We start from the raw sequence: 14494 nt of genomic DNA, 5'->3' as shown, positions 1-14494 counted from the left end.
GTAAGGAAAGAAATTAGAAAGTGGGATGTGGCGGCAGAAACTTGTAATCCCAGTATTAGGGAGTTAGGGCAGGAGTTTTGGGAGCTCAAGCCATCCTTGGCTACATAGTGAGTCTGAGAGCAGTTTTCATGAGACCATGGGAAGGGAGAGGCAGGGGAGGGGGGGGAAGCAAGCAGGCAAACCAGGAAAGAACAAAGAAAAGGAAAAGGGTTTTATCACAGTGAGTGAGAAAGGAGATTGGCAACTGTCAACAGGGAGAGGAAGAAATTAGACGGCTGGAATAGCAGGCAGCAGGGTGAAGGCAACAGAGGCATCAACACAAAAGCCTTGCTCTCTCCAAAGGTGTCTAAATCAGATGACCAAGACTTCATTCTCTAATGACCTTTATTCGGGAACCAAGCCAGGAGCTCAGGAGGTTTTGGCAAGCTCTGAAGCATGCATGCTTAGCATGCTATGGGGGTGCCATTCTTCCCTATGCATGGACTGGGAACAGGCTAAGAGTAGCAGCTACAGAATCTTCTTGTGATGGTCAATCCCTGAGGTCTGCTGGGCCTATACCTACTGTCAGGGCACCTTGAACATACCAGTCAGGACAATGTGGGCTAAGAATGTGAAATTAACCTCCAGCATTCTGAGAAGTCATTCTTAGCTAGGCAGGCATGGTGATGTACACCTACACAGCATTTGGAAGACAGAGAGAGGCAGGAAGATTCTATAAAGAGACCCTGTCAGAAGGAGGGAAAAGGAGAAGAGAGGAGGAAAAGAGGAAAGAGAATTATTCTTAGAACAGGTAGACACTCCCAATTTGAGAGGCAAACACAACACTTTACCAAGGAAAGGCATCTTGATATGTAAACCTCTATGTACTACAGAGTTCATCCACATTTATTTCAGCCTCACAGTAATGGGAGAGACCTGCAATGCCCATGCAACACATAAAGAACAGGCTCATCTGGGAGTGGAAACATCCATAATCCCAGCACTATGGAGGCAGGAATGCTGAGTTCAAGGACAAGCTGAGCTACAGTGTCAGAAAGGTGGTAGTGGGAGGTATAAGGATGTGGCTCAGTTGAGAGAACACTTGCCTAGTAAGTGTAAGACCCTATTTAATTCCTAGGATGACAATAAAATGTAATAAATCAAACAAGAGATAGTAAACTCTCTGGCTAGAATCTCAGCCTAATAATCAGTCATTGCTCACAGTACACAAGCCTTTCTTGGGGTCTAGACCATCCCTTAAGTCTCTCCAGCATCTTCATGCTCCTGTCTTGCTGCAAAGATCAGGTGACCACCATGACTTTTGATGCCCATGTGGTTACAGACTCCATAAAATGCCTTCGCAAGAGCCAGAGGGATGCTGCAGAGGTTAAGGACACTCGTTGGCTGCTCGTCTAGATTTGTTTTTTGTTTTTTTGGTTTTTTGAGACAGGGTTTCTCTATATTGTTTTGGAAGCTGTCCTGGAAGTAGCTCTGTAGACCAGACTGGCCTCGAGCTCACAGAGATCCGCCTGCCTCTGCCTCCCACATGCTGGGATTAAAGGCATACACCACCAATGCTCGTCGAAAACAAAATTTTAAATTTTAGAATACCTTCATAATACTTTGGCTATTGGAGTTTAAAGCAACCTGTGAACAGACAGGGTTAGTTTTAGCTCTGTGATTGATACTTTAACTCCAACCTTGTTTTTTGAGATAGCGTTTCATTATATATATGTCAGGCTGGCCTCAAACTCAGAGTATTCCCCCTGCCTCAAGCTCCCAAAGGTTGGGATTAGACATTTACCCCATACCCAGCTGAACTTTCTAACCCAAACAGCTTTCTTCCCACTAAATCAAGAGGACTTATTTGAGAACACCACAACCATGAGGCAGAAAGAAGTTACAGGAAAAGGCTAGAAAAGCAGATTCCAAGCACAAAATTAACAAAAACTGATGTTGGCATGACAGTGTTTTGTTTTGTTTTGAGACAGGGTTTCTCTGTGGCTTTGGAGGCTGTCCTGGAACTCACTTTGTAGACCAGGCTGGCCTCGAACTCACAGAGATCTGCCTGCCTCTGCCTCCCAAGTGCTGGGATTAAAGGGCATGACAGTGTTTTAACAGTGTTGACTAGTTTCATGATGAGTCTTCAAGGTATTCAAAGACTGTATGTAAAATGTAAAATGCTATTCTAATGACCAATTGACTAATAATGTGCAATCAGGTTTTTTAGGGTGGAGGCAGTACTTGTGGAAAGTTTATTGGGAGAAAGGGAGGAGAGAGAGTCTGCATTGCAGTTTTTGTATGTGTTTGCATCACAGTTGTTTGAAGTTAGCAATGTGTGCCTCAGCTACGCTCATGACAAACTCCCTTATCCATGGGCTTCTTCATCTTCAGTCCAGTTCTCTGTGAAACATAGACCTTTGTCCATAAAAGGGCAGCTTAATTCATTCAATAAGTTCAGAGTGAACACTCATACCAACTAGCAATTCTGTCAATGGAAACAAGCAGCACAGCTTTTCCTCTTCCGAGGACAGTGCTTAGAGGCTCTCCGAATGGTCCAGGGTTTGACATACCGTCGTAGGCTTTCCTACAATACAGCCTCTAACAAAACTAGGCTGTCTCTGGCAACAGGATTGCTTAACTTTATACCAAGAAGGCTTGGAAAGCACCTAAATATGCATGCAGTGTGTGCCCAGGCAGACTTGGAGGGATTCGTGCTGTGAGACCCAAAGTCCTTATGAGACTATCTAGACAAAGCAGCACATCAGCAGGGCCTGTGGTGGCTCCGTGCATGCCAGGTGTGTCCGTGACAGGATCAAGCAAGCTTTATTGAGGAGGAGAAAAGGCACAAACACAGAGTCAGAAAACAAAATAAATATGCAGCTTTTAAAAATAAGGTAAAAAAAAATAAGGTCAAGGCTTGGTCTACATTTAGGAAGTGGAGACAAAGTATTAGGAGTTCAAAGTCATCCTCAGCCATATAGCTTAAGGTCATTCTGGGCTATGTCTCATTAGAAAATAATAATAAAGGAATAAAGTGAAAACAACCAGACGAATTAAAGTTGTTTTTCAAATTGAGGAATTGGAAGACTCCAGAATTTTCATGTGAGTGGCATCTTAAAGATCAGTAAAAGAATGAGCCGGGCAGTGGTAGCACACACCCTTATCAGGGCTTCCATAGGAGATTCACTGAATAGGCAGTGTGTACATGCGGGATGGACTTAAACTTGAGGCGTGGATGATTCAGAGCTGTGCTCATGTCAACACAGGAAGTAGGAACAGCAACAGGCCTGAGGCACAAGAGGTTATCTTTGAAATGATCAGTAGGAGCTAGGCATGGTAGCACTTGCCTTTAGTCTTAGCACACAGCAGGCAGATCTCTGAGTTCCAGGACAGCCAGGGCTACACAGAGTAGGATTATCAGGAGGAATCAGCTCTGCAGACTGTACAAGCAACACATTTCCAGAACAAAAAAAAATATAACTGTAGCGGTCAGATCTCTGCAGTTATAGATCTGAGCATCATCATCTAGGCATAAGAAAGTCCAGTGCAAAGGACACACACTTTTCCGGCCCTATTTACTGTTAAGACTTCTGGGTGTGACTGTTACCTGTATCTCAGCTGTGGATCTCTCCCACAATTAGATGGTATGTTCACTGCACATTCCCCCAAGACTGGAAGCTCCCTGCTATCTTTTCCCAAAGGCCCATGTACTAGTTGCCAGTCGTTGGCATCTTGGGGGGTGGAGGAAGCTTTAGGAGCGGCTGAGTGGAAGGAAGTTAGGTCACTGGTTGTCTGCCCCTAGTGGCGACGGTGGAATCTCACCTCTTTCTTTTTCTGGCTTCCATAGGGTCAGCAGCTTCTTTTGCACATTCCCCAAACAAGCAGGCCAAGGAATAACCATGGACAGAAACTAAAAGGGGAAAAGAACTCAAACCCCTTTCTTCTTATTTTGACTCAGATTTATTTGTCAGTTACTGGAAAACTATAGCACCAAAAAGAAGATTCTTTTGGGGTATTATATGCAGTTTCAGACACATAAAAGTCTAATAAACATAAATAACCAAACAGAAAGCTCATAACCCAGCTGAGCAGTGGTGGTACACATCTTTAATGCCAGAACTTGTGAGGTAGAGACAGGTGGATTTGAGTCTGATGCCAGTCTAGTCTACAAAGCAAGTTCCAGGACAGCCAGAGTTACAGAGAAACCCTGTCTCAAACAAGCAAAAAAAAAAAAAAAAAAAAAAAAGGAGCTCAAAACCCCAAGCCAAATAAGCTGCTTTATGGTTGGAGATTAAATGTCTGGCCAAATATTTATTGCTGGGTGGGGTGGCACAATCCCTGTACTTGGTAGGCAAAGGCAGGAGGATCTCTGTGAGTTTGAGCCCAGACTGGTCTACAAAGGGAGTTCTAGTACATCCGGAGCTACATTGAGAGACCATGTTTAAAAACAAACAAACAAACAAACAAACAAAAAAAAAAACAAACCTTACTTCCTGAGTGTTCTGTTTGCATGCTGTTTTTGTACCTCACGTCTGCCTAGTGCATCCGGAGGCAAGAGGGCATCAAATCCCCTGGGACGTAGTTACTAATGGTTTTAAGCCACCATGTGGGTGCTGAGAACTGAACCTGTGTCCTCTGTCAGTGCTCTTAACCCCTGAGCCATTCCTTCCGCAACCCCCATCCCAGGGTTGTTCTCACCCAAGAGCCAGACGGCTGCAGCTGACTTAGGCTCCTCACACCGTCTCCTCCAGTGCCAGGGCCATGTTCCTCAGGAAACATCTATCCTTCTCATAATGTCTAAGTCCTCTAAAGCAATACAACTTTGAAATTCAATCAAATCTCAAACACAAAGCACAGGACAGTCTTAACTTTATTGAAGTTCATTTTTAATTAAAATGGCTTGCAGTAAACAGAGCAGCCTGTAGGGGGAGCAACTTCCCAAAAGTTGCCTGCCCCATGACCTACAGATCGAAGAAGAATTTCTGTCCTGATTTATTCCAGATCTCTTTAGTATTGGTGGTGAAGAGGTGATAAATGGAAGTAGGGAATTTGACCAAGAGAAGGCAAGGATAAGGCTCAGTCTGGAGGTCTTCAACTTCAGCCAGTTGAAGTGTCCCACAGCCATTGGTCACCCAATTTGTAGCCAGTCAAGAATAAATTAAACACTACAGCTTCATCACCTCAGCAGATGGTAACAAAGAACTCAAGGCCAAAATTTGAGCCTAGTGTGCCCTAGGTGCCAACATCACAGATGCCACAGTCTATGGATATTCTGAACAGCTCCCTTCACGTGTCCATCAGGCAGGCTTCATTTACGTTTCTTCTCCTGTGTGCTAGTGAACCAGGAGTCTAAGAGTTTCTTGCTGTAGTACAGTTGCCAGGCATGAACTTGGACTGCCAGTATCAACACCAGGTACATGACGGAGACAGCAGAGAAACCAAACAGGAAGCGGTAGGCCTTGCCATGGCGGTAGAGTTGTTGTGCGGCAGGGAACATCTCCATGCTGCCATAAATGAGGGGAGCGATGGAGAAGAGCCCCATACTGATCATGGAGAGCACCAGGTAGCTGATGTTGTTTCGAGGGAAGGAGAGAAGGCCCAAGAGAGAGGGCACAATGCTCAATAAATACGGATATTCCCACTGATAGGGCATAGCCACCTGATCATGGGACAAGAGCCTCAGGTGTCCCACACTCATCTTGGCAACCAACAGCAGCCATATGACCAGATGCACGTAGATTAGCTTCTTGATTTCACACTTGAGCGTCACACTGTAAGGCAGAGCAGAGGGAGAAGCAATTTCATTTAAATTGCTCCGACCACCAGGCGCCGGTACTGAACACATAGATGCTATCTGAATGACACCGCCTCTGACAGAGGCTGGGGAAAATGAAGTATAAGCTCAAGTAAATACATAGAAACCCAAGATATCCAATATCCCGGGGAGGAACCAATTAGCATAGGGTGGAAAGCCAGAGAGGGTTATCTAGAGGAGAGAGCTGTTTCAGCAGAGGGTCTGAGGCGAGTGGAGGTGGCTTCTATTTCTATGCAGGCACAAAGGCACAAGCGCTTAAGTATTTGTTTCAGGAAATCAAGTGCACATGGGAGACGTAGTAACAGCTACAAAGACCATGAATGCGTAGACCTCAAGACTGAAGAAGAGTAACGGCACCTGGGAGGCTGAGGCAGAGGACCTCCAATTGGAGGCTGCCTGGACAACACACTAAGACACTGTCTCAGCAAGCCATGACAGGAACTCTGAGCTGTGGCTAGAAACATGGCTTCGTAGCACAGACACCAAGGCCATCAGGGGAAGGCACAGCCTCAGGGAACACAGCTCAGGCTCCCATATTTCTCCAGCTATAGTTTCCGAGTGAAGGAAGCACAGCTCTTAGTCCCAATCCTCTTGGGGGTCTCAACTGTATCCTTTTCATAACGTCATGAGCAAGGTTTCTGCTCTAGGAACGCATGAAAAAAAAAATCTGGGTTTTAGGCAGCCATTAGGCAGGGGCCTGAAGTTGAGAAGGAAGGGTCCAAAGAGCCTGTCATCCTTCTGTACCAAAAAAGGCAAAGAATTTAGTGGACCTAAGGAAAAAATTAACTCGTTACAGGAAATGTGGGAGGTAAGGAGAAAGGAAAAGAAGAATCTGGCATTCAAGCTCCTTGAAGGCAGGATCCAGTCTGGCTTTTCTTTCTTTTTAAGAATGTACCTTAAGTGTGTGCACCACAAACACGCCTGTGCTGTCGGGAAGCCAGAGGGCATCGGAACCCCTGGAACTGGAGTTACAGGTGGTTGGTTGTGAGTCTCCTGATGTGGGTGCTGGGAACTGAATTCAGACCCTCTCCAAAAACAGCAAGTGCTCCTAACAGCTGAGCCAGTGTGGGGGTCTCTTCAAACACCACAGCCAGCAGAGTTAACAATCTGCAGGAGGCAAGGCAGCTCGGTTCAGCACAACTCAGTACCTGGTGTTGGCTCAAACTTCAGGAGCCTGACCCTAAGTATTTTACTTCAGGCATATGTAAGCACGGAACAATTTGATGCAAATTTTCCTAGTGACAATTAATTTAATTTAATCTTGTGTGACAATAAAGCTTAAGACACGACTATGTCAAAACTCTTTGTAAAGTATTCCTGCACTTGGCACGCAGAGGCAGGTGGATCTCTGATTCTACTCTGGTCTACAGAGCAAGTTCAAGACAGCCAGTAGGAAGATAGCTTGTTATCCTCCTGGGTTTGGTCCTCAGTACTAACCTCAGGTGCTGGATCTCTGTAACCCCAGCTCCAAGAGATCCAACGCTCTTTACTGGTAGTGGATTCTGCCAGCACCTGCCCTCGTGTGCACAAACTTACACATATTCACACACACAAGCACGCGCATGCACACAGTCTTCTCTAAAAATGTTAAGTAGTTTTCAGACCAGGTGCATACTCGGTAGGCTGAGGAGGGAAGACCCTGCGGACCTCGGTTTGAAAAAGAAAAATGTTTCCAAGGTCATTCGGAGGGGCCAGGCATCGATCCATGAGCCTCTGCAGGCTAGATCCCCTCAAAGCACAGGGCAGGCCAAGGCAGGCCACTGGGCTTCCCGGCCTGTAAGCAGACCCGAGGCGGTCGCCGCAGCCGGGGACCCGGAAGCACGCGACAGCTGGCTAGGGGAGCGACACCGTGAGGATCGCTGGCGTCGCTTTCCTGGGACCCGCAGGCTCCTCCCGGGGAAGGCCTCGGGGCTCCCTGCTCACCTCATACCTCATCTGGTAGTGCATGGCGACGCGCTCCCGGTGCTGAAAGTCGCTGCCGTCCGTGCCGGCCGCTCGCGGGCCTGCCCGAGACGCCATCGTGCAGAACCAAACCCCAGGCCGCTCACGCCGAGCCTCGGGCTCACCCACCAGGCCAAGCCCCGAGCGGACCCCTTCCGAGCTGTCTCACGCTTCCACCACCCGGCGAGCAGCTCCGCGAGAACTTCCGGCCTCTCTATCCCGGGAGGACCGACTCTGTGGTTTCTCCTCTGCGCATGCGTTCTTGGTCTTTCTGGACAGCCTTCCCTCTCCTGCCGTAGGGCGACTGAGGAATTAATTTAGTCCCTAGAATTAACATTTTTACTTGATTCTAAGACATTTTAAAAGTTAGTTATTTCTTTGTGTATGGGTGTTGTGTCTGTTTGTAAATATGTGCACCACGTGTTTCTTGTGCCACCAGAGGCTGGAAGACGATGTCAGATAGACTATTGTTACATCCCTGTGAGTGCTGGGATGCAAATCCTCCTGGGCTCTTAACCACCGAACCATCTCTCTAGACCCTAAGTTCTTAACTGCATGCCTATCTAGACTTGGCATCTTTGACTAATTGCCCAGTGGCTGGTGGCGCACTTACACATCTTTTGTTTTGTTTTGTTTTTTGAGACAGGGTTTCTCTGTGGCTTTGGAGGCTGTCCTGGAACTCGCTCTGTAGACCAGACTGGCCTTGAACTCACAGAGATCCGCCTGCCTCTGCCTCCCGAGTGCTGGGATTAAAGGCGTGGGCCACCAATGCCAGGCACATTTCCGCTTCTTATGGCCCCAGACAACCTTGGGGTAAGAATCTAGAGCGAAGATATCATACTCCCGAAGGCGCAGTGCCAAGCAAGAGGCGACACTGGAAGGCTGAGGCAGTAGAGGCAGCCCTTCCCCACTGCAATGCTGTCTCTGCATGGAGGCAGGATCGGAAACGGGACCCTGAGGCCTTGAGGGCCAACTGGGACAAAGATGGTGGCGAAAGGTAGAGGAGTTCATCATCAGTTATGCAGGGAGTTAAGAGGCCAGACTAGGCTATGTGGGACAGTGTCTTTTTGTTTGTTTGTTTGGTTTTGTTTTCTGAGACAGGGTTTCTCTGTGTACCCCTGGCTGTCCTGGAACTCGCTCTGTAGACCAGGCTGGTTTCGAACTCACAGAGATCCACCAGCCTCTGCCTCCCGCGTGCTGGGATTAAAGGCGTGCGCCACCAACGCCTGGCAGTGGGACGGTGTCTTTAAAAAAAAAAAAGCTGTAGAGCTGGCTAAGTGTTTAAAAGCACCTGCTGTTCTTGCAAAGGACCCAGGTGTTTGGTTGAGACAGGGTCTCACTATATCCTGGAATTCCCCTTGTAGACCAGCCTTGAACCCAGAGAGTGCTTGTCACCACGCAGGGCGTGTATGTGTCTGTGCACCAGATGCGTGGCTGGTACCAGATGAGGCCAGGAGAGGGTGTCAGATCCTCTGAAACCGGAGTTCTTGTTCTCAGCTACCATGTGGGCTCTGGGAATCAAAACTGGGTCCTCTCCAAGAACAAGCATCCTTAGCCACTGATCCCCCTTCAGCCCTCTGGGGTCTGGCGATTAAGACCCACATGTCACTGAAACGCCAATTCCAGAGTCTCTGGCACCCTCTTCTGGTCCAGGTGAGTACTACACACATATAGTGCACAGACCTATGTGCAGGCCAAACACCCAATACATAAACAAAAAAAAAATTAATTAAAAAATTTTAAAGGAAGACAAATGGTTGTGCTGGGTATAATAGCGTGTGCCCATAATCACATCACTTAGGAAGCTGAAGCATGAGTTTGAGGTCAGCCTAGGCAACAAGTGAGATATCTATCATTATCTACTATCTGCCTGTCTGTCTATCTATCTACCCATCTATTATCTATCTGTCCTTTATATACACACATCTAGTTGCTGTATGGAGGGGATCAAGATGAAGTCTATGTCTGTAGCAGAAGCAAGAAACAACCCAGTGACTTGAGAGCTGGCTAAGAAAGATTTTTTGAGTTAAAATATTGCTGAGAAGCTTCAGGAAGAAATAGTAAGGATGGTGTTTCTTGCTGATGTGGAAAACTTTTCCAACCTGTAATTCAAAACAAAATTGCAAATTCCTTAAAAGCAGGCATCAGGGGTTAGAGAGATGGCCCAGCAGTTTAGGGCACTGGTTGCTCTTGCAGAGGACCCAAGTGCAGTTCCCATCACCCACATGGCAGCTCACAACCACCTGCAACTCCAGCTCCAGGGTATCTGAGGGGCACTTCTGGCAGCATCAAACACCGGGCATGCATCTGATGAACAGACATAAATACCAGCTAGCCTGGTCTACATAGTGAATCCCAGGACAGACAGAGCTGAATAGTGTGACCCTGTCTCAACAAAACAAAACAATCTAGATCCTTTGCAAGAACAGCAGGTGCTCTTTACCACTGAGTCATTTCTCCAGCCTTCTATTTTATGGGGGGAAGAGAGGGGGCCACTGGCCTGGTTTAAATTGCAATTCTATTTCTGTGATAGTATCATTTCATATGTTCAAAGACAATCTCTCTTGATGCTGTCCAAGTGGCCTCAATTCCTGTTTGATTCTCTTTAGCCTCTCAAATGGGACTAAGGCATATGCCACTGTGCCTGACTTCTTGTGTCTTTGATTTTGCTCATAGTGTCACAAGATTAGCATGAAGAATATAGCTTCATGCATGAATGCGTGTGTGGGTGGCTGGGTGGGTTGGGCATGTGTGTACTTGTGGAAGCCAGAAGAAGTTGAGCTGGAGTTACAAATGGTCATGGGCCTCCTTAAGTGAGTGTTGAGAACTGAACTCCATTTCTTTGAAAGAGCAGCAATTGTGAATTCCAAAGGCAGGGACCAGAACTGAGTCCTCTGTGTCCCTGCAGCTCAAAGTGCCTGACAGTGTGTAAACATACGAGGAGTGCTTCTTGAGAGATGAATTTCAACGAGACACAAAGGGTCGCCTCCAAAGCACTGTGAAGAACTCCCTCAGGCAGGATTCGATTGCATTAGGCATGTTTTTTCTGTGTTTTTTTTTTCTGTACTTCCTGTGATAAACTTAGTGTGTCAGCCTCTGTGAGTCATCCTCGGGCCAGAAACATTAAGTACACATGGAATGTTTAATAGATGTTTGGGGCGTGAATGGAGAAGGGAGGGGCCTGACCCTTTCCCTAGAACTTCCTTGGACTTTCCCCTGGCTCTGCTGTCTGCCCAAGAGTTGAGCTATTTTTGTGTTTCAATCTTAAATCTGTTGAACCATGCTTCCTTTTTTTTTTTTTTTTTTTGAGACAGGGTCTCTTGTAACCCAGGTAGTCCTGAACTCACTTACTCTATAGATGAGATAACCTTGAACTGCTGCCCCCACTCTTCCCCAGCTGAGGAAATAACAGGCCTATGTAGCTTTCTTTATGCTCTGATGGTTTCCCCCTAATTCCCCTAAGGGCATTAGATTATCTTCTCTACCTCTCTGGGTCCACAGACCGGTTAGTTCTGCAGACATTGGTTACCATACCACATTGGTCTGGTTCATGTTTGTGGAATTTTTAAAAATCCTTTATACTAATTTAGTATCACACGCCTGTACACACACACACACACACACACACACACACACACACACACACACACACACACACGGTATGTGTGAAGGTCAGGGGAGTCAGTTCTTTCTATTATGTAGGTCTCAAGGATTGAACTCAGCTCATCAAGTTTGTAAGTGCCCCCTGGGCCACTTTGATGGCCCTTGAGCCTTTTGAAAGTCAAGGTCTTACTCTCAAGTCCACACTGACCTGCAACTCAGTGTGCAGGGCAGAACGACCTTAAACTCAAAGCAATCAGCTTGCCTCTACCTCTTAAGTGCTGGGATCCCAGGTCTAAGCCACCACACCCAACTGCATTGCTTTATTTTATTTTTCTGCCCAGTACATTATTAGAAAACAAACAAGATGAAACATTAAACAACAAAAAAGTTTCTGTTTGAGCTTCCAAAGCCACAGAGAAACCCTGTCTCGAAAAACCAAAAAAAAAAAAAAAGTTTCTATTTGTTGTTTTGTTATTGTGAGACCCTTTTATTTTCTAGACAGGGTCTCTCTGTGTAGCATTGGCTGTCCTGGGACTTGCTCTGTAGACCAGGCTGGCCCTGCCTCCTGCATGCTAGAACTAAAGTGCATGTAGCACCACGAATGGGCAGTAAAAATATTTTTGAGGCGGGGTCTCTCACTGTGTCTAGGCTGACAGCCTCCAGGATGTGAAGTCTACATCAGCACTCCTGCTCCCACTTGGTCTCTGGTCCAGCCCCTCCAGGTGTGGCCTACAGCTGTATTATCAGGGCAACACACTGCAAGTGTTCAATGTGTGGACATTGCCTCTTCCAGGGGTTAGCTCAGCTCTAAACAATGCTATAACAAGAGAGCTAGCGAGTCCTCACTGGACCTGCAGAGGCTGCCAGGTGATAAAGGACGGAGAAAATCTGGGCATCTCTGTCCTCGTGTTGCTTCAACACCTCTATCCCTTTGCTTTCTGAAGGTTTGAATCAGCTTCCCCATCACTTGTGCCTGTAGACGTGATGGGCATTTAAAAGTACTCATCTTAGCCTGGTGTCTTTAGTCCCAGCACCCTGGGAGGCAGAGGCAGGTGGGTCTTTGAGTTCTAGGCCAGCCTGGTCTGCAGAGAGAGTTTCAGAACAACCAAGGCTACACGAAGAAACCCTGCCTTTCAAAAACAAAAGGATTCTGAAAAATATTTAAGTACTCATCTTAAAGACTGGTAACTAAACGTCTATTTTACTCATTGTACCTGAAACTCGGTCCTTCCCCTTTAAGAATGAAGATACCAAGGGTAAGTAAGAAATGTATTGGGACAAAGCCCAGGAGATGGCTTTGCAGGTACAGGGACATGCTACCAGCCTGGGTTTTATCCCTAGGACCCACAGACTAGAAGGAGAGAACCAACTCCCAACTCCTGCAAACCGTCCTCTGACTTCCACACATGCTCACATGCCCACATACACACACATAAAAGGGGTGGGGAAGGGCTGGAGGGATGGCTCAGTGGTTAACAGCATGTGCTGCTCTTGTACAGGAAGGAAACTCAGTTCTCAGCCCCATATGGCAACTCACTCTGTAACTCTGGTTTCATGGAATCTGTTGCCCTCTTCTGGCCTCCACAGGCACTGCATGCATGTGGTGTGCATACATATATGCAAATATTTATACACATAAAATAATTCTTTTAAAAAATAAAATAGATATAAAAAGGATTTATAGGGACATTACAGATTGCCAGTAATAAGTTTTTGCCACATCCTGTTCTAAACCACCACAGCAGGGCCTAGAAGAGACACTGTTTGTTCTAAACCTAAAGGAAAACACAATCCTTGTTCTAATTTGGCCCCTCTGCTCTGATCTCCTTCTGAACCACTTTTCCTTTTCAGCTTGTTGCAAGAGCCAGGGACAGGCAGCCTGGGAGGCAGTCCTATCCCTAGCAACCACAGGACCCTTACTCCAGACTGGAGGTAGCCTTCGTTTAGAATGGTTTGGGCAGAATAGAATAGACTGCTTAGCTATGCATATTTATTGCCCCCATTTTTGTTTTAACTTTTGAGGTAGTGTCTTATTTGTAACTTTGGTTAGCCTGGAATCCACCAGGTCATTCAGGCTGTCCTTGAACCCACAGAGATTCCCTTGCCTCTCAAGCACTGGGGTTAAAGGCGTGCCCTACCGTCTTGTCCAATTTTTTGTTCTTCTGTGAAATCCTAGAGCTACCATCCGCACCCAAAAACAGGACTGAAGAGACTGGTCTTCTCACCTTTTCTGGCATGGCCACACTGAATAAATTCCCTTTTCTGTCTCTGACTGTTAAACTTCTTGAAGATTTATTTTTATTTTATGTGTACAGTGTTTTGCCTTTGTGTAAATCTTTGCAACACAGGTATGCAGTGCCCACAGAGGCCTGAAGAGGGCGTAGGATCCCTTGGAACTGGAGTTATGAATGATTGTGAATTGCCATATGGGTACTGGTAATAGAACCTGGATCCTCTGGAAGAGAAGAGAGTGCTCTTGACCACTGAGACATCTCTCCAACGCTAGGTGTAATGTGAATGCTTTTTGTAGAGGCTTTGATGTAGACATTTTCATTTATTGGGGGGGGTTCGTGGAAGGACAACCTATGGGAGTCAGTTCTCTCTTTGTACTATGTGGGTACTGGGAATCAAATTCAAGCATTCAGGTTTTTTTTGTTTTTTTAGCATTCAGGTTTGACAAGTGTCCTCACTCACTGAGTCATCTTGCCGAACTTATTTTCTTTTTTTTTAATTGTAGTGTTTATAGCAATAAATCATAGATCTTATACTTTTATTTATTTTTTGAGGCCTGATAGCTCAGGCTTGTCTTGAATTGGAGATGATCCTCCTGCCTCTGTCCCTTGAGTCCTGTACTTACTTCACTGTACCCAAGGTTTTGTGATTTCCACTCCCTTCTCTTTTAAGTTGTCACTCTGTAGCCCAGGTTGGTCTATAAACTCTGTAGTCCAGGCTGGTCTCATACACAACAGTCTTTCTGCCCTGGCTTCCCAAGTGCTGGATGGGATTGTAACATTATAGGCATGAGCTACCACTCCTGGCAAGATATTTCGTTTTAATATTAAGTATTTTATCTTGTCCTAAACTCTGCTTATGTTTATTACATATAATATTTTATCTATGATAAACACTTCTCTCTATTGAGCACCTAAGTGC

General features: G+C 46.2%; 1 protein-coding gene across 4 annotated transcripts; it reads right to left on the bottom strand.

Annotated features, from left to right (window-relative positions):
- Positions 1–4834: 4834 nt before the first annotated feature.
- Jagn1 (jagunal homolog 1) lies at positions 4835–7956 on the bottom strand. Of its 4 annotated transcripts, none has more exons than XM_021224835.2 (3): positions 7728–7861; positions 6693–6904; positions 4835–5753 (listed from the first exon to the last, which is right to left on the bottom strand). In XM_021224835.2, the coding sequence occupies exons 2-3, from the start codon at positions 6743–6745 to the stop codon at positions 5291–5293; spliced, it is 516 nt and encodes a 171-aa protein (XP_021080494.1). In that variant the 5' UTR covers positions 6746–6904; positions 7728–7861; the 3' UTR covers positions 4835–5290. The 4 variants fall into 4 exon arrangements, with proteins under 4 accessions (XP_021080494.1, XP_012965728.1, XP_005066200.1 ...); XM_013110274.3 differs by having other exon boundaries at positions 7721–7855; XM_005066143.4 differs by lacking the exon at positions 6693–6904 and having other exon boundaries at positions 7728–7956.
- Positions 7957–14494: the final 6538 nt, after the last annotated feature.

Source organism: Mesocricetus auratus, unplaced genomic scaffold, assembly GCF_017639785.1.
Source record: "Mesocricetus auratus isolate SY011 unplaced genomic scaffold, BCM_Maur_2.0 Super-Scaffold_100676, whole genome shotgun sequence".
NCBI classification, from domain to species: domain Eukaryota; kingdom Metazoa; phylum Chordata; class Mammalia; order Rodentia; family Cricetidae; genus Mesocricetus; species Mesocricetus auratus.
This window is presented reverse-complemented; position numbering and strand designations above follow the sequence as displayed.